Source organism: Zeus faber (genome assembly GCF_960531495.2).
Source record: "Zeus faber genome assembly, chromosome: 17".
NCBI lineage: Eukaryota > Metazoa > Chordata > Actinopteri > Zeiformes > Zeidae > Zeus > Zeus faber.
The window spans coordinates 19,967,569-19,989,940 of record NC_137204.1 but is presented as its reverse complement, the minus strand read 5'-3'; the positions used below and the strand labels follow the sequence as shown (position 1 = coordinate 19,989,940).

At 44.4% G+C, this 22,372-nt stretch overlaps 1 protein-coding gene across 1 annotated transcript in view; it reads right to left on the bottom strand.

The window, feature by feature from the left end:
* Positions 1-22,372, bottom strand: part of kdm2bb (lysine (K)-specific demethylase 2Bb) — a 30,283-nt gene that overhangs the window by 6,317 nt on the left and 1,594 nt on the right. The window contains exons 5-16 of the mRNA XM_080017377.1: positions 21,884-22,058; positions 21,672-21,778; positions 20,707-20,800; positions 20,081-20,234; positions 19,865-19,980; positions 17,377-17,503; positions 15,178-15,596; positions 14,981-15,067; positions 6,072-6,302; positions 2,563-2,706; positions 2,192-2,278; positions 859-1,164 (exon numbers count right to left, since the gene is read on the bottom strand). Of these exons, the coding sequence (XP_079873503.1) occupies positions 859-1,164; positions 2,192-2,278; positions 2,563-2,706; positions 6,072-6,302; positions 14,981-15,067; positions 15,178-15,596; positions 17,377-17,503; positions 19,865-19,980; positions 20,081-20,234; positions 20,707-20,800; positions 21,672-21,778; positions 21,884-22,058 (2,047 nt within the window). The remainder of the gene's footprint in view (positions 1-858; positions 1,165-2,191; positions 2,279-2,562; positions 2,707-6,071; positions 6,303-14,980; positions 15,068-15,177; positions 15,597-17,376; positions 17,504-19,864; positions 19,981-20,080; positions 20,235-20,706; positions 20,801-21,671; positions 21,779-21,883; positions 22,059-22,372) is intronic.

The window sequence follows — 22,372 nt, the reverse complement described above, 5'->3', positions numbered from 1 at the left end:
CAAGTCTGTAGAACTACTTTGTTTTTCCTCTTTTTCTTCTTAGCATACTTGTATTTCAATAAAAACATTGCCATTGCTATTTTCATGAAGTTGTCATTTTATTTAGCTTGCGGTGCTTGTCCTTTTTTAATATGTTTTATTGTGTATTAATTATAGGATGTTATTAATTCCTCTTATTTTCACTAACCATATTTACAAATGCAACTATCATTTTCAAGATTCATTTTCAAAAGGTTTATTTGTCACATACATAGACATACGTTCATACATATATGCAGTGAAATGTCTTTGCAACGCACCCGGAGATTATGCAAAATAGTTACTAAACCAAACATAATAGCTAACCTAATTCCTACCTAGCAACTAACTGAAACAAACTGATTCCTAAAACGTAATGCAGTTAGTGAATAAAATAATATGAATAAAATAAAACAAAAATAAAATAGGACTCAAAAATATATTAAAAAGTGGGGGGTACAACATAGAAGGGATTAGAGTTATGTATATGATCCTATGTATGTAGTTATGTATAATATCCTAGTATTGTTTAAAAAAATGGTTTATTGGCTTTATAATTTGAATGAATTACATTTATTATATTGTTTAGGTCATTCAATGCACTGCCAAAAAATTTCAATATACTTACCATTTTGTCTGTTTACCATTTATCATCGTATCACTAACACAGTCATAAGGCTTTACTACGTAGTATGGCTTTTGAAAGAAAACGTGCAGAATATTACAGTTTTCACGGAAAAGACACACACTCTCACACACACACACACACACACACACACACACACACACACACACACACACACACACACACACACGGTGCAGGATTACTGAGGGTCTCACCTTCTTTCGAATGAGCACAGGTTCATCGTTGGTGTCGAAGAGCTTCCTCTTCTTCCTCAGTGGGTTCTCCTCCAGCCGCGGCGCCAGGGGCAGCGTGGGAGGGCGTTTCTTGGGCGGCTCGTCCTCGTCCTTCCTCCGGGGAGCTTCGTCCTCGCGCTCCAGCCTCCGCTTCAGGCCGGGCGAGCCGCTCAGCGGCACCGCGGAGGCTTCAAACTCCTCCTTGATGTCCCTGCTGAGACACCGCGGCTCCTTCAGCAGCGAGCCAGGGAGGTTGGAGGCGTACTTGAATCCTGGCCCTCTCTTTTGCTTAAAGGCCAGAGGTGAGAAAAGACAATAAAAAAAAAAACAACTTTATATCTTTTGTTCTTAGGTTTTCACATAAACACATTTTTTTTACCAAGTCAAGTATGGAGAATAACAGACAGACAGACAGACAGACAGACAGACAGACAGACAGACAGATAGATAGATAGATAGATAGATAGATAGATAGATAGATAGATAGATAGATAGATAGATAGACAGACAGACAGACAGACAGACAGACAGACAGACAGATAGACAGACAGACAGAAGGATAGATAGAAGGATTGATGGATAGATGGATAGACAGACAGACACATAGATAGACGGACGGACGGAAGAACAGACAGACAGACAGACAGAAGGATATATAGATAGACAGACAGACAGACAGATACATAGATAGATAGAAGGATAGATAGAAGAATAAAGAGAAGGATACAGACAGACAGACAGATAGACAGACAGAGGGATAGATAGAAGAATTGATGGATAGATGGATAGACAGACAGACACATAGATAGACAGACGGACGGACGGACAGACAGACAGACAGACAGAAGGATTGATGGATAGATGGATAGACAGACAGACACATAGATAGACGGACGGACGGATGGACAGACAGACAGACAGACAGACAGACAGACAGACAGACAGACAGACAGACAGACAGACAGACAGACAGACAGACAGATAGATAGATAGATAGATAGATAGATAGATAGATAGATAGCAGCTCACATCAATGATAGGCAAGAATAATAAAGTTATAAAAATAGACAATAGAAGAAAATGGAGATATGCAATCAACCTAATAATTTGCTGAAAAAAAAGGTCGAGAAATTGGAAACATACAAAACAGCCACAATAAAAATAATCAAACAATAAACCTTAAATAAAAAATGAGCAATAAAAATAGCCGTATAATAAGGTTACAATAAACAACAGATACAAACCAAATAAAGGAATGAAATAAACCAGAAAGATGTAACTATAAACAGGAAGAGACATCCACACAGATACTTACTTTCCCAGTTTTTCCAGCGTGGTTGCACTTTGGACACTCCCAGCAGTTTGGCAGCTCGTCGTTTACAACACCGCCAGAATCTTTTACCTGAGCAACACGGCAGATACACAGTGACAAATACTTATACTCACTTTTTACACACTAAGAAAACCACTACTCCGCTCCTCGAAGCACAACAAACAGTTTGAGAAGGAAAAAAACACCAGGATTTTATAGGAGGAATTGACAAATACATTTTTTTTGCATTCAAAAAATAGAGATGTGTGCATTGTAGTATTCATCCGTATTTTTCCACGTGTATTTATATTCATTTTATTATATATGTGTGAATTATGACACGGAATCCCTCCCCTAGGTTTTGGGTGGAGCACCTTGAGGCAGCCGGGATGGACGATCTCGTTGCAGATGGAGCACTCCATGAGCATGAGGTTGAACTTGTCCTCCTCGTCCTCCACCGTGTCCTCCTTCCCCGCCTCTCCACAGACGAGGCACACGGCCGTGTGGGGCAGGACGGGCTGGAGGGACCAAAACAGTGACAATATTTGGATGGACGCTATTATCTATATGTTTATACTCTATTAAATTATATTATTATGTGAAATCTATATGAGAGAACCTGGCTCTACGTGGACAGCGCCTTATGGTGATGCCTGAAAAAGTGCCAAATATGCAAAAATTATGCGGTTTGTTTGTTGTTATATATGCTCTATATATATTACATAGATAGTGGATACAGGGCTCCAGATGTACTTTTTCCACTAGTAGCACTGGTGCTCCCTACTGAACATTTGAGAAACACCAGCACAAAAATTTTGTAGCCACTGAAATCCACATGCAACGCACCACATGCATATTTTTTCCATCGTAACTGTATTACTGATAAATGCTTTGGTAAAAACTATACAATTTACAGAAATAAAAATGTGCTGTTTTTTTTTCAAAGGATAAATTCACAAAGTTAAAGAGGTCTTTTTTTTTTAAACAGACACCTGATAAAAAAAATACATGGTCAGTACATTAATGAATGAATTGAAAAATGAATTTATGTTTGTTTCATTGTCACCAAAGAGCAGAGCGAGAGCGGGAGATACACTGTATGGAGCACTATTTATTTACACGCAACACTATTTAACTTTTTTCTCTTAAAACAACAGCTTCAAAATCATTTTGATGGTCCACTGACACGTAATAACGAGAATGGAACCTCTTTGATTCCCAACCACCCCAGGAAAAACACCTGTTCTTGCACTATGTAACTTTGGTGTTCGGGTTGGAAAATGTGTTATGCTATACCACTACGTCACTTCCTTGATGTTTGGCTCTGGTAATTACCGCATTTTTACCTGGTAAAATTCATTAAAAAAAAAAAAAAAAAAAAAGCATAAATTATAAACTTGCCGGTCAAAATGTTGGGTCATAATCTTCATACAAAACGTAGCCGCTCCACCTCCCCCACGGCACGGACGAGACTGGCCAGTGGTGGGCCCCGGCACCCGCACCTCAGCCGGCGCGCCGGCCCTCACTTTCATTGCGCCACGGGGTTTGTTTCACCCTCTGGCTCGCGCGGGCGAGCCGATCCGCCAGGCCGAGCACATCTGGTACCTCCGCCGGCGAGAGGGAGGCACCGTCCGTCCCCCGCCCTCTCTCCCTGAGGCTACGGGGAAGCCACGGGCTGAGTGCTCACTCCCTAAAAGTGGCAAGGTCCGTGCAAGGGACACTGTAACCTAAGTGCACATTATATATGCGTTGGTAACACAGACTGTTATTGAAACGTGACCGATAAGAGTCAAATTTGTAATTTGTTTCGGTAAAATAAATTCTTTTCGGACACCGGACCGAGTTTTACGACAATGGTGTTAAAGTGCAATGGCACTCAGTGCTGCCTCAACAGGTACAGGTAGATGACATCCCGCGGCGCAAAATCGATGACGAATCAGTGGTTCCCACAGAATTACATTCATAAGAATTAGATTCTATTCTAAAAAATGTTTTTTTTTGATCTGGGTGTTAACAAATAACTGACAGTTTGTATGAAGCGGACGTTATCGATAGTGACAACGCTTACAATCGCCTCTTTTATCTGACTGGCGAAGCGACCATAACGTTGAGACCGACGAGCGCCGCTGCTGTTTGGCTCCCGACCAAAAAGGCGAGTCGCACGGGAGAGGAAAGCCGGCGGGCGCATCATACGGAGGACTCCACCTGGCGCGCTGCAAACAATAATGTTTAGGGAAGGTGCCTGTGGCGCTTTGGCAGCGCCGGAGGGCGGATATTTCAATCGGCAGCTCGGGCCTGGCACCGAAATGAGGCGCCAGGAATGAGTATTGAGATTCGGTGTGACATCATGTCGAATGTTTTCTAGGTGTCAAATTTTCTTTCTCAAAGGCTCAAAGTTTTTCTAAGTGTCAAATTTTTTCTTTGTGACGATTTTTTTCTAAGTCTCAAATTTTTTTCCAAGTTTGGCTGATTAATTCTCGTTAAATAAACTCAAATAATTGTCAGACGCAAATTAAGTAAATCCCTTCGAATAACTAGACAGAAAGCGCGTGTACAGATTGTAAACTCAATTACATCTATAGGTGAAAAAAACTCCTTCTTCTCCTGATGCTACTCGAATTCCCCTAAAATAAATGTTAAAATCTCTCTATGTAACAGGGGATGCAATCACTGAGCGCCGAGGCACGACGAGCTTGAGATAATGGGTTTAATCATTTGTTTTGCAGCTTCCATTCGGGAGATAAACTGTATTTGTTTCGTTGAGTGAACGCGACCTGCCAAAAAATATTGAGTTTGAATTGACACATCAGTCAAATTTGGCAACTGCTGCAGCCTAAAACAAAGGCAAACGCCCACTCAACCTTCTGGAATGGTGCGACTGAAGACAAAAGCAGAGAAAAAAAGACTGTGCTGCGCTTGTCGAATCTCACAAGCACTTGATGGATAATGTGGAACACATTAATGCCAGTGAAATAAAATGTCTAAAATAAATCCAAAATCAGTTGTTGAAATCCTTAACTTTTTTTTTTAATATATATATATTTTTTTTCAACGTATGCTTTGATTTGACTATGAATTCATATTAAAATGTTGCACCTGTCATAGCCAAATTCAAATTATTGATCTCATATAAAACAGTAAGGAGTTAACGAGGAGGAGGTAAATTACAAACCTATTGGGGAAAAGCATAGTGTGTGAGTGTGTGTGTGTGTGTGTGTGTGTGTGTGTGTGTGCGAGTGTGCGTGTGTGTATACACGTACATGAACATACACGTCTGCAGGCTTTTGGTAAATATTCAGGGTTCATTCTGGCATTACAAAATGAAATTCAAGGACTTTCAAGTACTTTTTTTTAAGCCTAAATTATTTTCTATTTCTAAGAACTTCCCGCAAAACATAAAATACATTTTCAATGTGATCTTTATTCATATTCATATATATAAATTTTTTTTTAAATTCATTGTCATCTACAGACATAAGTGTCTTCTTCCAACCACGCTGGATTAAATTTCCTTGTCATAATCGACCGTAAAAGCGATTCTGGAAAATCTGTGATATTCCCCCAGGTTTTGTTATTCAAATTTTGAATAACAAAACCTGGGGGAATATCACAGATTTTCAATTATCACTTTTTTTTCAATGCTTTTTCAAGCACTTCAGCACAATAGTCTATTTTCAATGCCAGTTCTTACATCTCCGAAGACTTAATTCAAGAACTTCAAGAACCCTCAGGGCCTGGTCAGAATCCTGAATATCGGACGGGTGATTATGCAACGACAGCTCTGGTAATTATTCATATCATTCCATCTCCCAGGGGTTTAGCATCCAAAACAAGCAGCGACAACAACGTGCAGGGAGTATTAAACACAGGGAACAGGACTCACGGCGATGCACTGCCTCATGATGCAGGACTGCTTCATGCGGCCCGGGCCCCCAAACTTCTTCATGTCCTTGCAGAAGTGGCACTCTCCGCACTCGGTGCGCAGACACGCCTCGCACTTCCGACACCGCGTCCTCCTCCTCCGCGCTCCGGAGGTGCCCCGGCTCGCAGACACCTTGACCGCCGACGCCGGCGACGCCATCATCTTCAATTTGGGCCGGTGGCAAGGACGAGGCTGGAGGTACAATAATAATCATAATAATAATAATAATAATAATAAACATTCATATTTATGATGTAAGACGCAGGAAATGTTTGTCTTTTAACTTAAATACCTCGGCATCATGATTTTGCTCTGAACAGGCGCCAACGTCTGAATTATGGTCAAATTTGACTTTTTTTAACTATTTTCTTGCAACACAGCAGAGGAGGAGATCTTAAAGCAACAACAAAAAAACAAAAAAACAAAAAGACAAAAAAAAAAAACAAGCGCTCTGAAGATCCAAGCAGCACCTCAGGCTGCCGTCATGAGCGGTTTTATTATTTCCCAGCAACATGATCTGACACATTTAGCATCTGGAGGTATGAAGTGAGTGTTACGTAACACAAAAAACAGGAATTTACTTGAAGTGTTCCGTAACACCCGAGCAAATTCGATTTGGAACGGGCCAAAGGCACGAGGGCGCTTTGATGCAGTTCCCTTTTCACAAACACGTCAGTTATCTCCTGGTGGATGATTATCCTCTCAGCTATTCCTGGCTCGGAGTGACCACTGACAAACCGTGTATCTGTGTGTGTGTGTGTGTGTGTGTGTGTGTCTGTGTGTGTGTGTGTGTGTGTGTGTGTGTGTGTGTGTGTGTGTGTGTGTGTGTGTGTATGTATGTACAGTAGGGGAAAAAAGTATTTAGTCAGCCACCAATAGTGCAAGTTCTCCCACTTAAAAAGATGAGAGAGGCCTGTGATTTTCATCATAGGTACACTTAAACTATGAGAGACAATGGGGGGAAAGAATCCGGGAAATCACATTGTAGGATTTTTAATGAATTAATTCCTCGGTAAAATGAGTATTTGGTCACCTACAAACAAGCAAGATTTCTGGCTTTCACAGACCTGTAACTTTTTCTTTAAGAGGCTCCTCTGTCCTCCACTCGTTACCTGTATTAATGGCACCTGTTTGAACTCGTTATCAGTATAAAAGACACCTGTCCACAACCTCAAACAGTCACACTCCAAACTCCACTTTGGCCAAGACCAAAGAGCTGTCAAAGGACACCAGAAACAAAATTGTAGACCTGCACCAGGCTGGGAAGACTGAATCTGCAATAGGTAAGCAGCTTGTTGTGAAGAAATCAACTGTGGGAGCAATTATTAGAAAATGGAAGACATACAAGACCACTGATAATCTCCCTCGATCTGGGGCTCCATGCAAGATCTCACCACGTGGGGTCAAAATGATCACAAGAACGGTGAGCAAACATCCCAGAACCACACGGGGCGACCTAGTGAATGACCTGCAGAGAGCTTGGACCAAAGTAACAAAGGCTACCATCAGTAACACACTACGCCGCCAGGGACTCAAATCCTGCAGTGCCAGACATGTCCCCCTGCTTAAGCCAGTACATGTCCAGAAACCATATGAAGTTTGCTAGAGAGCATTTGGATGATCCAGAAGAGGATTGGGAGAATGTCAGATGAAACCAAAATAGAACTTTTTGGTAAAAACTCAACTTATCGTGTTTGGAGGAGAAAAAAAGCTGAGTTGCATCAAAAGAACACCATAGCTACTGTGAAGCATGGGGGTGGAAACATCATGCTTTGGGGCTGTTTTTCTGAAAAGGGACCAGGACGACTGATCCGTGTAAAGGAAAGAATGAATGGGGCCATGAATCGTGAGATTTTGAGTGAAAACCTCCTTCCATCGGCAAAGGCATTGAAGATGAAACGTGGCTGGGTCTTTCAGCACGACAATGATCCCAAACACACCGCCCGGGCAACGAAGGAGTGGCTTCGTAAGAAGCATTTCAAGGTCCTGGAGTGGCCTAGCCAGTCTCCAGATCTCAACCCCATAGAAAATCTTTGGAGGGAGTTGAAAGTCTGTGTTGCCCAGCGACAGCCCAAAAACATCACTGCTCTAGAGGAGATCTGCATGGAGGAATGGGCCAAAATACCAGCAACAGTGTATGAAAACCTTGTGAAGACTTACAGAAAACCTTTGACCTCTGTCATTGCAAACAAAGGGTATATAACAAAGTATTGAGATGAACTTTTGTTATTGACAAAATACTTATTTTTCACCATAATCTGCAAATAAATTCTTTAAAATCAGACAATGTGATTTTCTGTATTTTTTTTTCTCATTTTGTCTCTCATAGTTGAGGTATACCTATGATGAAAATAACAGGCCTCTCTCATCTTTAAGTGGGAGAACTTGCACAATTGGTGGCTGACTAAATACTTTTTTGCCTCTATGTATGTACACACACACACACACACACACACACACACACACACACACAAAACTGGAAATACTGGATCACACACGACTGTAGATTAACGCTTTCATATTTGTAGTATGTCCTAACATATGTACAGTATGTATAATCACATTCACTTATTGCAAACAATACGATTTTCTTTCACTTTGAGAAACAGGAGTATACAAATGATATGCACTGTTCTATTGCATATTACAAATAGGAAGCAAGGATATTTTAATCACTACCACTACCAAGATATACTACCATTAAAAACACAAGAAAAAATCAGTGTATCAGATCCAAATACACAGTCAGAAAAAAAAACAAAGAAAAAACAAGGAATGACATCATTGATGTTCATGAAACCTCCGACGGGCCAGTTTGGCTGTATTCCCATAAGGGAAGCTGCGCCGCGCTTAGCGCCACCTTTCACACCCCCCAAATTGATCTCCGGTACGTGGTGTTCTGTTGCCGCGGGGCCCACGGCTGATTCATTACAGTCGACGTGAGACGTGCTTCACAGAGGACGACGGCCTTGATCTCCATAGCCTTTATTTCCAGAGGAACGTCTTGCTTCTCCCGCCACCTTTCGAACCACCGGGCATTCACATTCTCAGACACTAAGTGGGCTTCGTGACATCATGACCGTATAATAATAAATGACTCGGTAATGTTCGCTTATAGTGTTGCCAACTGCACAAAAGCGGAGCAGCAGAATGAGATTGAGATGAATAAAATACGGGACATAAAAGAACGACGCTTTAAAAATGAAAACATTATTTATCACCCATCCCCTACGGTGCAACATTACCTAAAATAGCCACAACTGCCCATTATTCCTGGCGGAATAATTAATGACACACACCTGCTTGTCACCCATATAAACTGTATATAAACACCCAAACTGAAAGCGAGGCCTCAAACCGAGGAACGGTGGACTAATTTAGCACATCCTAAGCCATTAATTGGAACGACTGGAACTGATATCCAGCCAGCAGCTGGATTATAAATATATATTCATCCACACTCCACTACACTGGGGCTATTTCCAGGATTACAGACAGGCCCTTCCCCAAAAAACGCAGAGAAGGACCCGTCAGACAGACTCTACGACCAGGGAAACCAGAATAGAACTGAGAGCCGTCGCCCTTTTTCTTGACGTATATAATAAATAAGTCTGCCCAACTGCTTCACATCGTCGGTGCGAACGGGTTCGATGAGGGCGCATTACTGTCCTGCTTCAGCCTGCGCGTCCAGCGGCCGTGAGACGCGCGCGGTTCAGAGGCGTTCTCCCCCAAATCCTCTCCCCCCGGCGTGACCGGTGAGAAAAGCCTGAACCCGAAGACCGTTTCTATTTGACGGCACCGACAGAAAACAGGGTTGACGATGGATCTGTTGGGGAATGCGGTGTCATGTTGTTGACGGTCCTCCGCCGTGACCCTTCACGACCTCTTACTCTCGCGAGGAAACCTGTGCAGGCCAAGAAGCGGCTGGTCGGTCGCTTCGCACCGTTGCAGACATTCAAAACCAAATGGGAGCAGGGAATGCGACACACATCAACTTCAAACTCAACTTTCAACTGGATGTCTTGGGATCAAGCTCGATTTTAGTGAGTTCTCCAACTTGAAGCAGCATTTTGAGCAAGGCACTTAACATAGCGTTCTATGGTTCAATCGGTAGCTCGTACTCTTGGGACGGGGAGAGCAATTCCTTAACAGTAAAGAATTTTAAAAAATGGAAATGATATTGGCATTGGAGCAGGAAAAAAAACAATAAGTTTGTTGTATTCTTTATTAAGGTGGATTAAAGGACAGAGTTATTGCAGCAGTTCTTGATGATTTAAGAATGAATAAAGAGTTGCATTGCAGGTTGAGAACTTGAACTCCACTTGCAGACTAACTCTGTCCTAGATGCAATGTCATACAAATACTCTGTGTTGTATGCCCAGCATGCTGACAGCACAGGTTTAAAAAAAAAAAAAAAATGTTTTTAAGGTGGCTTAAAATTTGATGCACTGTCTAGAACCGGCAGAACATGGGCCGGAAATAGTTAAAAAACAGTAGCCCTGGAATATCTGCTCATACATGCTTTAAAGCTTTATCGCTTTAAATAAGCGGTAGCAAATGTGTTTTCACAAAATAAACATTGCAAAGAATAAGAAGTGGAACCTTTTAGAGAAATGAGTCTGCGGAGATGTGAGTGATGATGATACTTCAAATGTAAAAAAAAACAAAAAAAAACTAATAACCAAAGTAACAATGAGCAGAGATTTATGAGGAAATGGCAAATTAAAAAAAACATAAGTCAAACCTTATCTTAATAACCCGTGGCTGTTAACCGGTTCTTCAGGAGTGTTCCTCAGGAGAGAAACCCTGAAATAAATCCATCTTATCTTGGACTCGGCACTCGAAAATGTGCTGGCGGCGACGGCGCGGCGATAGCCTGTCAGACCAGACATTTTAATGTGACGTCAAAATCCATCCGTGTGTTTAGACGACGGGGAGAAAATAAGGGCGTCTTGACGCGCCTGTCAAAAAGCAAAGAAAAGGCATTCATTCATGCATTCATTCATTCATGCATTCATTCATTCATGCATTCATTCGTTTCCAATGTTTCGGAAAGCGAAAGCGAAATGTGTCCAGTGTCTGGAATGGTTGGGGGGAGAGATTCCGAGCGCTTTATGTTATATTTAACACATGTTTCATGGTGTTAAAAGTTCCATTTCTTCTTGAACTGCCTGCAAAGATTCACTTTTTTTTTGTTGTTTTTTTTAACTTGTTGATGATACTTTCTCATGAATGAGTCATGGTAAGAAATGAAAGAAAAAACGACGGCTTGATTCTGAAACAGGCACTTCCACTACCACTGACAATTAAATGCTTATTGTCTGAGTGTTCGCAACACCTTTGTGTACCTTAGCAGATGCCAAGCAGGCACCTTCTGTACATGTTTGCTCTCTCATACGCTAATTTCACCGTGGTCCCTCCCATGAAACAACCGACACCTGCCCCGAGGTCCACCGCTGTGTGCACAGCCCTCCACACACACACACACACACACACACACACACACACACACGGCATACAAATGCATCAGTAAAAAAAAAAATGACATGAATAACAGCAGCGTGAGCACAGAGCTGTGACTTGACAGCGTGACTCTCCTCCTTCCTCCTGCTCGGTTCCTCCCTCTCCGACTCAAGCGCTCCCCCTCTCCCCCGGGGGTCCGAGCGAGCCAGCGAACGAGCGAGCCAGCGGTCGGGGGTTCGGCGTGCTAACCTGCTCAGCCTCCGAGTCGTAGTCCTCATCGTCCGCGCTCAGCGACATGGCCATGGCTGCTTTCTCACGCGCCGCTCGGCTCCCGGCAGCAAACCGACACGGCTGAGGCTGCCTCCTCCTCCTCCTCCCCCTCCTCCTCCTCCTCGTGCCACCAGCGCTAGTGCTGATATCTCATCATGGCCCTACCTCCTCCTCCTCCTCCTCCTCCTCCTCCTCCTCCTCCTCCTCCTCCTCCCTCCTCCTCCCTCCTCCTCCTCCTCCTCCTCCTCTGTACCACATGCAGATGTGGGGAGGCAGTGCTCTGTGCCTGCTTGGATCCCTCCACCAGAAGAGGGGTGCAGGAACAGCCGGCAGCCAATGGGAGGCCGCTCTGCACATGATACATGCCAATCTCCCCCGGGAGGGCGGGCCTGCCTCCAGTGAAGTGGGAGGATGCAGTCGCGGTGCGGTCATATTCATGGGGAGCATCACAGAGAGAGAAAAAGAGAGCAAGGCCACCGCTGCCAATAGAAACAGATGGCGTTTCATTTACAAAAGGGAGGCTGACAGAAAGAGGCGCAACCAGCAGCTGGCCTTCACAGGAATGATTTTGACGAATACCTGTCACATGCAAATGCCATTGTGACTCTCCATCCACTGCTTTTTTTAACGTACCTGGCAACCGAGGGAAAATATTTTCAGTGCCACAATAGTGGGACAGGGAGTTTCCGCGGCGTTAGTTACTACAGATAAATTACTCCAGTTATTCACACCGTAGCCAACTCGCTACATTGGGATTCACCCCTTGAAATCATCATCATCATCATCATCTCGTAAAGTTACCAAACATGTTCACCAACTAGAGATGCACCGATCGCAATTTTCTCGGCCGATTCAGATTCCTAAATCAGATGACCTGCCGATGCTGAACAACATTCAATTGTATGTTCATAATAAAAACACTGACTATTAAATATCTTTTACATTGTCGTCCGATCGTTTTGAGTTTGAATCCGTTATCAGAGAAATCAAATTTTCTTATCATTTGGTCTCACTGGGTATATTTGCTGTACGTCAATGACAAATACATCATGTGATCTGATCACGCTCACGTTATAGGACAGCTGCACATGCGGACTACCGCTGCAATTTTCAGTTACCACAATAGTGAGATTTCTGATTTTGACACTGTGTTTACTATTGTTCATTATTCACTATGGAACAATAATAGAACATGAAACTGTCCCTGAGTTCCAATAAAAAAAATAACAACATGAAACTGTCCCTGAGTTCCAATAAAATAAATAACAACATGAAACTGTCGCTGAGTTCCAATAAATGGGACCGTCAGCAAGTTTCAGTATGATTCAACCTGTAACTCTCACTGAGTTTTAGTAGGACACAATATATAACTAACATGGAAATGTCCACTTCAAACATCACATCTAAGTCTCTTCATTTTTAGTGCAAATACAATTTTCTATTATAAGTACATAGCACTTGCCATTCCAAAGTAAATTGAAATCATTGCAAAAAAAGCAATAATAATAAATGGTCGACTCTTCTCACTGTGGGTGACTGGAAGTCCTCCTTCCCTCACCGTGCGTTAAACCAACCAATTCAAATTGAACGACTCGTTTTACCGAGCGACTCGACAAGAACCGAGTCTCAAAAACAAGTCAAACCTTTCATCACGAGAGGAGCTCATGCACTAGAAACAACCAGAGCAGACGCTCCACTGCAGTGACAGCGCTAGATACACAGTCTGCACAATTTTGAAATAATGTCAGGCGATAAATTATTCCTCCAAGTACCTCCAAACAGCCAACAAGACACTTTCTTTGACGCTCTTTTTTTGAGCGTCAACTACGTTACATTATGTTGTATATGAGCACAGTACATGAGCACAGTATATGAGCGCAGTACAAAAGCACGGTATATGAGCACAGTACATGAGCACAGTATCGGGTGTGTATATTTGACCGGCACAGAATCAGATATATCTGACACTGATCGACATGTCACTCTTTTGTATTGATTGATTGTTTTCTGTAATTAAATTACAATAATACATATATTTTTTGCTTAATTTCAGCTGGCATTTCATACCTGCGTATTTTGGTCGGTACACAAAATGCGTGCAGGATGCCAAGTCTGCTTTTAACATGTTTTGTTTGTTATTTTAAGTTCTTTTTTTTTAAGCAATGACTAAGATAGAACAAAATAAAAGGTTTACATTTTGTGAAATATTTGAAAACATGAAATGATTCATAAGATGTACAGTACATGTAGCCACTGAGAAGAGGATTTTTAATTCAAAGTGACTTCAACTGTACATCCCAGTCAGCGTCAGCAACGCTGTCAGTAAGAAGCGGAACAGACAGGAAGGCTGGAACGTGGGCGGCTCAGAGGGAGCTCGACAAGAAAGGGAGTTAAAGGAAGACGAGCCGCACGGGGTGGAGAGGTGAGCGGAAGAGGAGACCGGGTCCCTAGTGAAGAAACGGGTCTTCAATCTCCCGCCAAAGACGGCTCTCGATTGTGAGCGCGAAGCCCGCTCCGAGGGGACGAGGCGGGTCACAAGTGGACCGAGCGACCTCCGCCGATTGAAGAACCTGAGGCCGCGGCGTTCCCGACACGGCGGCGGGTCCCCCCGTCCAGGAGGGAGGGGCGGCGGTCGAGGGAGGAGACCGAAAACCAGCGTCTGGACCGAGAGCCGTGCAGTTTTTCTCGGCACATCCGAGCAGGAGTATTCCCTCCCTCGTGCTCGGCCCCCAGCACGCATACTTTTAAATCCAGGCTCAAAACATTTTATAGTTGTGCTTGCTTTTCACTAAACACGAAAAACACACGATCGGCTCCTGCCTCACGACTCGATGCAAACCCCGCCGAGTTCATTTTTGAGCGGCAATTTCTTTCCTATCAGCACGGGGTTGAATTAAATGATTCCGTGACACAGCTAAAATGATAGTTTGCTCTGTTTTCGAGTGCCTAAAGGACCGCTCCTTCACATGTCCATTTACGACATTTGATGTTGGATTGTTTTTCCCAATCAATGATCATGCTTTTTTTGCGTTGGACTGAGATCAGCATTTGATCACATTCAGGGCTCACAATTTTTTCCTCGCATCCCTGCACATAAACATGCCCGTAAATCTACCCGGCAACTCAAATATTCTCACCTTTATACATTTCTTCGGCCAGGACACCACAGGAACTCCACTGATTGCTAGTTTGGGGTCATCGTCGCCATGCTCTTTTAACACGACCTGGCCAGAATAAAGAGGGAAAAAGGTTATTTGAAATCAAGTTGTTTTCAAAAAAGTTTTTTTGAATCAAACAAAACTAGTTGGATTTGTAAGTCGTTGAGGTGTCTTACCTTCATGTCCTCCAGTAGAGCTTGTGGGTCCTCTATGCTGCCCGGAACACACTTTTTATTTTCGGGGAGAGCCTCCAGCTTGTCCACCAGGGCTTTCAGGCCCTGAAGCTCAAACTCCGTCAAGTGGATCCATTTAGCGTGTGACTCCGAGCCCGGAGAATCGGGAGGCGTTTTGGACAGATCTGCGGCGAAGTTGGACGTGGGGGGGATAGAACCGTCCTCAGAGTTTGGCGACAGGGCGCCTTTTAAGTGCCGGGGGCCGAGGGCTTCGCCCGTTTTGCTCCTTCCGTTGTTAAGCCGGCAGGCGTCTTCTTTTTCGCCCCGCTCCTCCCTGACCTGTGTCTCGCAAGAGTCCTCGTCCACGTCCTGGACCCTCGAGTCAGAGGACGGGCTCTCCGTGCTCGTCTTCACGTCGGGGTCTGAGAAGGTAAGCTCAGCGGTAGCTGGGTCGAAAAAGTGTGCCGTGACACGTCATTTGCATACTTTCACAACAATCTATGAGTCATCATTTCACACACACACACACACACACACACACACACACACACATACACACAAACGTTTCTCTTGGTTCTTAGCACGATGCCGGCACCTACGACGTGAGGCGTCAGGAAAAGATAAGAAAACATCCCGGGAGGAAATTAGGTGATGATGCACGGCAGCGAAAGGAGGTGCAGGGTGAGTCTGTTTGATACCTGGTAATAAACCCGGTTTTGGGGTTGATTTTGAGGAAACCGAGAGAAAGGGAATACTTGCGCTCACGGGGATTTTATTGGTTCACAGATACATTTCTCAGGTTGGCAGATCCCAACAAAAATTGAGTCCTAAGACGTGCAGGTCTGCTGACCAGATCACGACCCAAAACGGACCCTGACACTGATCCATTCCATGCTGCTTTGTGTTCACGTTTTGGCCAGCGAACCTTTTTGTTTATTCTTTCGAAAAAAACCTCGCCCGCGTCGGCACCTGACTGCCCGAAGGTCTCAGTCTCCGTCCCCCGCCCTGAAGCCGTATCTGTGGGAAGAGTCTCCCACAGAAGGTCTTTTGGATGTGCCACAGCTCTAGCTATGAGGCCAATACAGCTCAAGTGGTAGTGTCCAAAGTATTAGTAATGACACCTGATGAGGATTAAAGGGTACCTGCATATCTTAAATAATAAAACTCTTCTCCGATTGGGGTCCCACAGACAAAATCCCCGTTCCTTGATACAGACCAGGCGGAGATCCACTTGACTGACTGGCTGGTAAACGGATGACTTCAAAAAGTTCTAACCACATCAGAAGTAAACTGGTACGACGGTCAAGTGGTCGCACCGCAGTCGTTCGACATATCCACATGGATGAAGGATTATCATCTTCAACTAAATCTGGCAAAAACGGAACTGCTGGTCTTCCCGGCCAAACAAGGTATTTATCACAACATTGATATTAAAATGGACTCTCTATCTCTTGTTCCTACCAAGGCTGCAAGGAATCTAGGTGTCATTATTGATGACCAACTGACATTCTCGGACCATGTTGCCGCCGTGTCCCGGTCCTGCCGCTTCGCATTACTCAACATCCGAAAAGTCAGGCCGTACCTGACCCAATATGCCACTCAACTGCTGGTACAAACCTTGGTGATGTCCCGTCTCGACTACTGCAACCCCCTCTTAACAGGCTTGCCGGCCTGTGCGGTGAAGCCACTTCAGATGATACAGAATGCGGCGGCGCGACTGGTGTTCAACCAGCCAAAGAGGGCACATGTCACTCTGCTGCTCATCGAGCTCCACTGGTTACCTGTAGCCGCCCGCATCAAGTTCAAGTCTCTTATGCTGGCCTACAGAGTGATTGCTGGGAATGCTCCCGCTTACTTAAATGCTCTTGTAAGAGCACATGTTGCCCCCCGGATGCTGCGCTCGTCAAATGAGTGTCGCCTGGCTCTGCCGCCCATACAGCCACGGCAATCCAGGCTATTCTCATTTGTAGTTCCACGTTGGTGGAGCGAGCTGCCAAAAATGACCAGAGCAGAGACCTCCCTCTCTGTCTTTAAGAAGCACTTGAAGACCCAGCTCTTACACTAATGTTGTTGTTACACTAATCTCTGTCGCAATGTAGCTTGAATGTTATTCTCCCTTGTAAGTCGCTTTGGATAAAAGCGTCTGCTAAATGACTAAATGTAAATGTAAATGTAAATGTAAATGTAAATGTTCTCACTCACCTGGAAATGCAGGCTCTGTGTGGAGCTCCTTGGACAGGTAGGACCGTCCTGTCAGGCAGTGCACGTATCTCTCCACGACGTACCAGCACATCTCATGGTAGAACGGGTAGCGGAACTTGGAATGAACCTAACAGCAGTGACACACGTTGAACCACAGTTAAAACTATTCAGGGAAACAAAAGATGTCTGCTCCGTCCAGGCAGCCTGCTAGGCGACGGCGACACGGCTTCATTGTTATCCCCCCCCCCCCCCGACAATAAAAAGAGCTGAAGACTATCACTCTTTCGCCGAAAGTGACTTGAAGGCATTTTCGGATTGCTGATCTCATTTTGTGAATTTCCATTTCCTGCTCGCATCGCGGAGCATGACTCACGTTCTCTTCTGGAGAATCAGAAAGTAGTGACACTGTGGGTGAAACAATAGAGACTTAGTTCTCTCTTTAGTGGTTAATCATCACTTTTTTCTTTTTAACCATGTCATCCATAACATCACTCATTTTCAGGTCAGCTTTAGTCCACTTTTGATCCCGGCGTTACTCACAGCGGCTCCTGGCCTTTGGTGGGATTCACACATGCACAGATCAATCGCACCTACAGCTTGTTCTCTAAAGTCCCATTTACCTTCAACTTGTGTAAAAATAGAGCATTTACTGTAGCAACAATGGGCCCCAGGGAGCAAATAGAAGTGCAGGTTTTCCCATCAAAAAAAATACACCGATGGGGTGAGAAGATGATGTTCCCCAGCTATTTGTCTGAAACACCAAAAAATAATAGACTTTCTCTTTGCGTGTAAAAAATATGCATTATAAAACACCACGTCCCTTTTAAGCCAGGATCTAAAACTAGAGAATGAGTTTTAGACACACAAAATGCAGAGAAATGCAATTCGTTGCCTCAGTACTTGTACTCTGTGCAGTGACAATGAGTTGAACCTAATCTGATCTAAATGTAAATATGGACACACATTAAAGAAAAATGCATCTGCTCCTGTTGTATTCTGGAATAAGGTGATAAAAGACCTAAATGCCCGGCTGAGTTCCTTCATATGGAGTAAGCACAGACCAACGCTTAAACATGACTACACTGCAGGTATCAGGTTCAGGGAGTGTAGACTTACCAAACATCAGAGCATTCCAGCTGGGTGCTCATATGAGACACGGTTTATGACCGGGTCGTAAATAATCCAAATTCTATCTGGCCGCGTGTTGAAGCTTGCCTTTAAAAATATCCACTGAGATACTTAACTCGTTTTTTTGGGGTTTTTTTTAAGAAATTGAGCGTTATTAAGTTGAGCTGCCACAACCCTGTTTCTAACACACTTGAGGCCTTGGAGATCAGCGTGTTGACTTGAGGGGCGGTCAAAACTGACATGCGTCTTCACACCTGAGGTGAACAATCCAGACTTCCCGACCCAGGTTACCCGACGCTGGTTTCAGGCAGTGGAGTGACATTGCAATGGTAGGCTGAAGGACTTGTTTTCTGACAATAAGGTAATGACACCTGAACAAACAATTGAGAATATGGTGTCCCCAGGCGGGACCCCGTCTTCCGTTATTTGCAGATAAGGCGTGACATAATGCACAACACCACCTTGATTGACAACCCTTGAAAGACATCCTGTTGAGAAACTGTTATTTCTACTAGCCGGAAGGATGTCTGTCAGCTTATTCTGCGGCGCCATGCGTTTGGCACCCCCTGTTACCTTGCAGGGGCTCAAGGGCACAAGGGAGAGAAGGAGTTTTCCGTTAAAAATGGATGAGGAAGAGCGGGGAGATGTCTGGAGACACGCTCGATCGATTTTCATTCTGCAACCATACCAAAGCCATGCAGTTTAAAATGATACACAGAATGCACATATCCCATATTGTCTTTGGTCGTACCGTAAGTTACTTAGGTACTGGTCTAACGTGCTATCTGACATAGAAGGATTATTGAGTTTGGAGCTGAAAATGAACCCGGGGTCGCTCATCCTGGGCCTCCACAGCAGATGAAGCATCAAACTCCAAAAGGAGACTGCGCTGTATTCTTACTTAGGCTGCCAGGACGAACATTCTACTGCAGTGGATCGAGGAGAAAGTCCCAACTGTGGTGTTTGATTTAGTGCCATTACAGTATCTCGCACGTACACCGCACTCCCAAAACGGACCAATTCTGCAAGAACCCAATCCGAGCTACGTAGATTCTGGTGTCCCCGCCGTCACGCTGCAGGGATTTTCTAGATCATTCTTATTACACATTATCACCGTAACCCGGGATGTTGTGTATATGAGACTGAGCCAATGTGTCTGCGCTTTTGGTATGTTTGTTCTTCTTTTAGATTCTGTTTTCCCTTCTTCTCCCGTGCATTTCATGATGTATGCATCTTCTACTCGTTGTCAAAGTGAAAACTAATAAATATATTGTTAAAAACGGAAAAGAAATCTCCCCAAAAAGAGTCTCCATCCCCCTCAGACAGGTGGGGTCGGCGCTCCGCCGCCTCGGACTCCTACCTTGGTCCTGCTCTCTATCTCATAGATGTTGAGCTGCATAGGAATGTTGAAGCTGTGCAGGATGTTGCCCCCAAACACCAGCGTGTCCTCAGGGGTGTAAACAGCATGGATCCACCCTGAAATAAAAATAAAGAAATAAAAATAAATAAAAGCAATGAGTACGGGTCCAACGCAGGCAGGCCAAGTCCGCCGGGGGGCGCATCTTTGAATTTTCACCTGAAGGGATGAAGAAGGTGTTTCCCTGATTCAGCTCCACCCTCTGGCATCCGTCGGCCCGATCCCCCAGGAAGATGTCGCTCTGCTTGCCCGATAACACCCAGTCCTCATACAGGGCGAGGTTGTGAGGCGTAGGAGGCACCAGCCAGAACACCTTTTTTGGGGGAAAAAGGTGTGAAAACATTTACTATGTATCGAGAAGCGAGACCTCTTTGTCTCCATCGGACGGTGCGTCCGTCGCCCCACGGCGACGAAGGTTATTAGGAAACACGGTCAGACTCATTTAATGGAGCTCTGCGTCGCAGGGCGTGCGAGAGGTTTATCCGCCCCGTTGGGTAAACGTTCCCTCCTCTTCCTGCGTCCTCTTTGGCGACCGCTACCTGTGTTTAAACGTCGTCCCTTTACCACTAATACACAGCCGCGGGTTCTGCTGACACGGCAGAAAGTCACATCGGGTCTATTAGAAACCTGATACCAATCACACTTAAGAGGGGGCAGAGGGGACGGGCGAGAGGTACGCCGCCAGACTCTGGCCGGTGTGTATTCCCTAAATCTAATAAAAAATGATAAATCGATTATGGTTTGCGCCACCGTGTGTCAGATGTACTGCATGAGAAAGCACTTACTTTCTGTCCCTTGAAGACATGATACCAGACGGAGGTTCCCCCGAAATCGATGTGGAAATCTGTGTAGCAGCCCTTCACGCTCATCAAGCAGTACCTATGTGAAAGGGAAGGAAACAGGAGCAAAGACGAAAATGAAACAATAAAGCCATGTTACACACCACTGGCATATTCACCACTTTAACAGAACTGGGGGTTCACATTCGTGGTTTTAAAGTGATGGTGCGAACGCCAGCGAGCGGAGGTGACGGAGAAGGTAAGGCTCAAAATAATAACGTCAAAAGTGAAATTACTAGTTTAATACAGTGTAAATGGAAGTAATTGTCCATGTGTAAAATACAAATGCACAAAAATGCAATTCTCATTCTATTCATGGCAACATTTCGAAACATCGGGTCTGAATTCCCCTCGGATTTTCGATGGAAACATCGTTGTGCAATCAGGCGATTTATGTCATAAATGTGACGGCAATAGCTAACCGTGAAACCATGAGACCTGTAGGCCTGCCTACATAATCAGGGCCTCGCCAAAACTATGATAAAAAAGATAAAAGATAGGAGATAAAAAAAAGATAATTGGGGATTAGGATTCCAATATCGTTCTTCCCTAAACAAACCTCTGCAGCTGATATGAACTGTAAGTACTATCTTCTATCTCAGTATGTAGTAGAGTTACATAAGTGGGCCCATGTGCATCTGAGTGTGTCAAACCATAGCAGTTTTTAAAGAAAATAAATAAACAATGAAACCCTGCTGCCTAGCAACCACTGTCTCCCTCACAGGGAACAACGGAGTAGTAATTAAATTTAATCAACAGTAATTAAAACACAAGGAGGAGAACCGCACCGTAATATCCGGCAATATTACGTTGTCTATTTACCCTATTTTTCACTCGGAACAAGCGTAGCAGCGATCAAAATGTTCATTCAAGAGATGAATGTTGGTCTGGGAGGTAAAAAATGGACGTACCTCTGCACTTTGGGGTACTTCATCTCCGAGATCACGTTGGTGGCCTCAGTTTGGCTCTGCTTCATGTGAAGCGGCCACATGTTGTCCACCCAGTCCACCAGGTCCACCTGCGAGGAGACTCAGTTAGGATGTTTACGCCTTTGGAACCGGTACGCTGACTTTAACATTACCCTACGTAACATTAAGCAATGATCGTTTCGGGGTTTTTTTACCACAGTCGGGCGTTTGATGAGGTTCTCCAGCTTGGTGTGGCTGAACTCCAGGCTGATGACGTTGAACAGTTTGTCTCGCTCCTCCTCGGGCGTCTCGTAGTAGCGGACGAACTGGGCCATGCTCATCTCGGAGCCCTTCTGGGTGCTCACGTCCATGACGTCGACTGACCGACGGCTGCCTGAACAAACCGGAGCGCATGCGAAATAGGACCGGAAGTCAATCCGTGCATCGTTGGAAGCCGGTGCGATAGGACGGGCAAAAAAAGGTGCGTCCTCATCCATAGGAGGCTGTAAAAAATAGCGCTTCTCTTTTTAGTGAGCGGCGATATCCATCCTGTCAGCACTCCCCAGCACTGAGCTCTGGCAGCCGCGGTACTCCAGGATTCCATAAAGTTTGTTTATGACTTGGAAGTTGTTCCCAATAAGCACCTCATCATTTTTCCTTCCCCTCTTGTGTATGTTACGGTTCCTATTTTGCATATCTGCTAA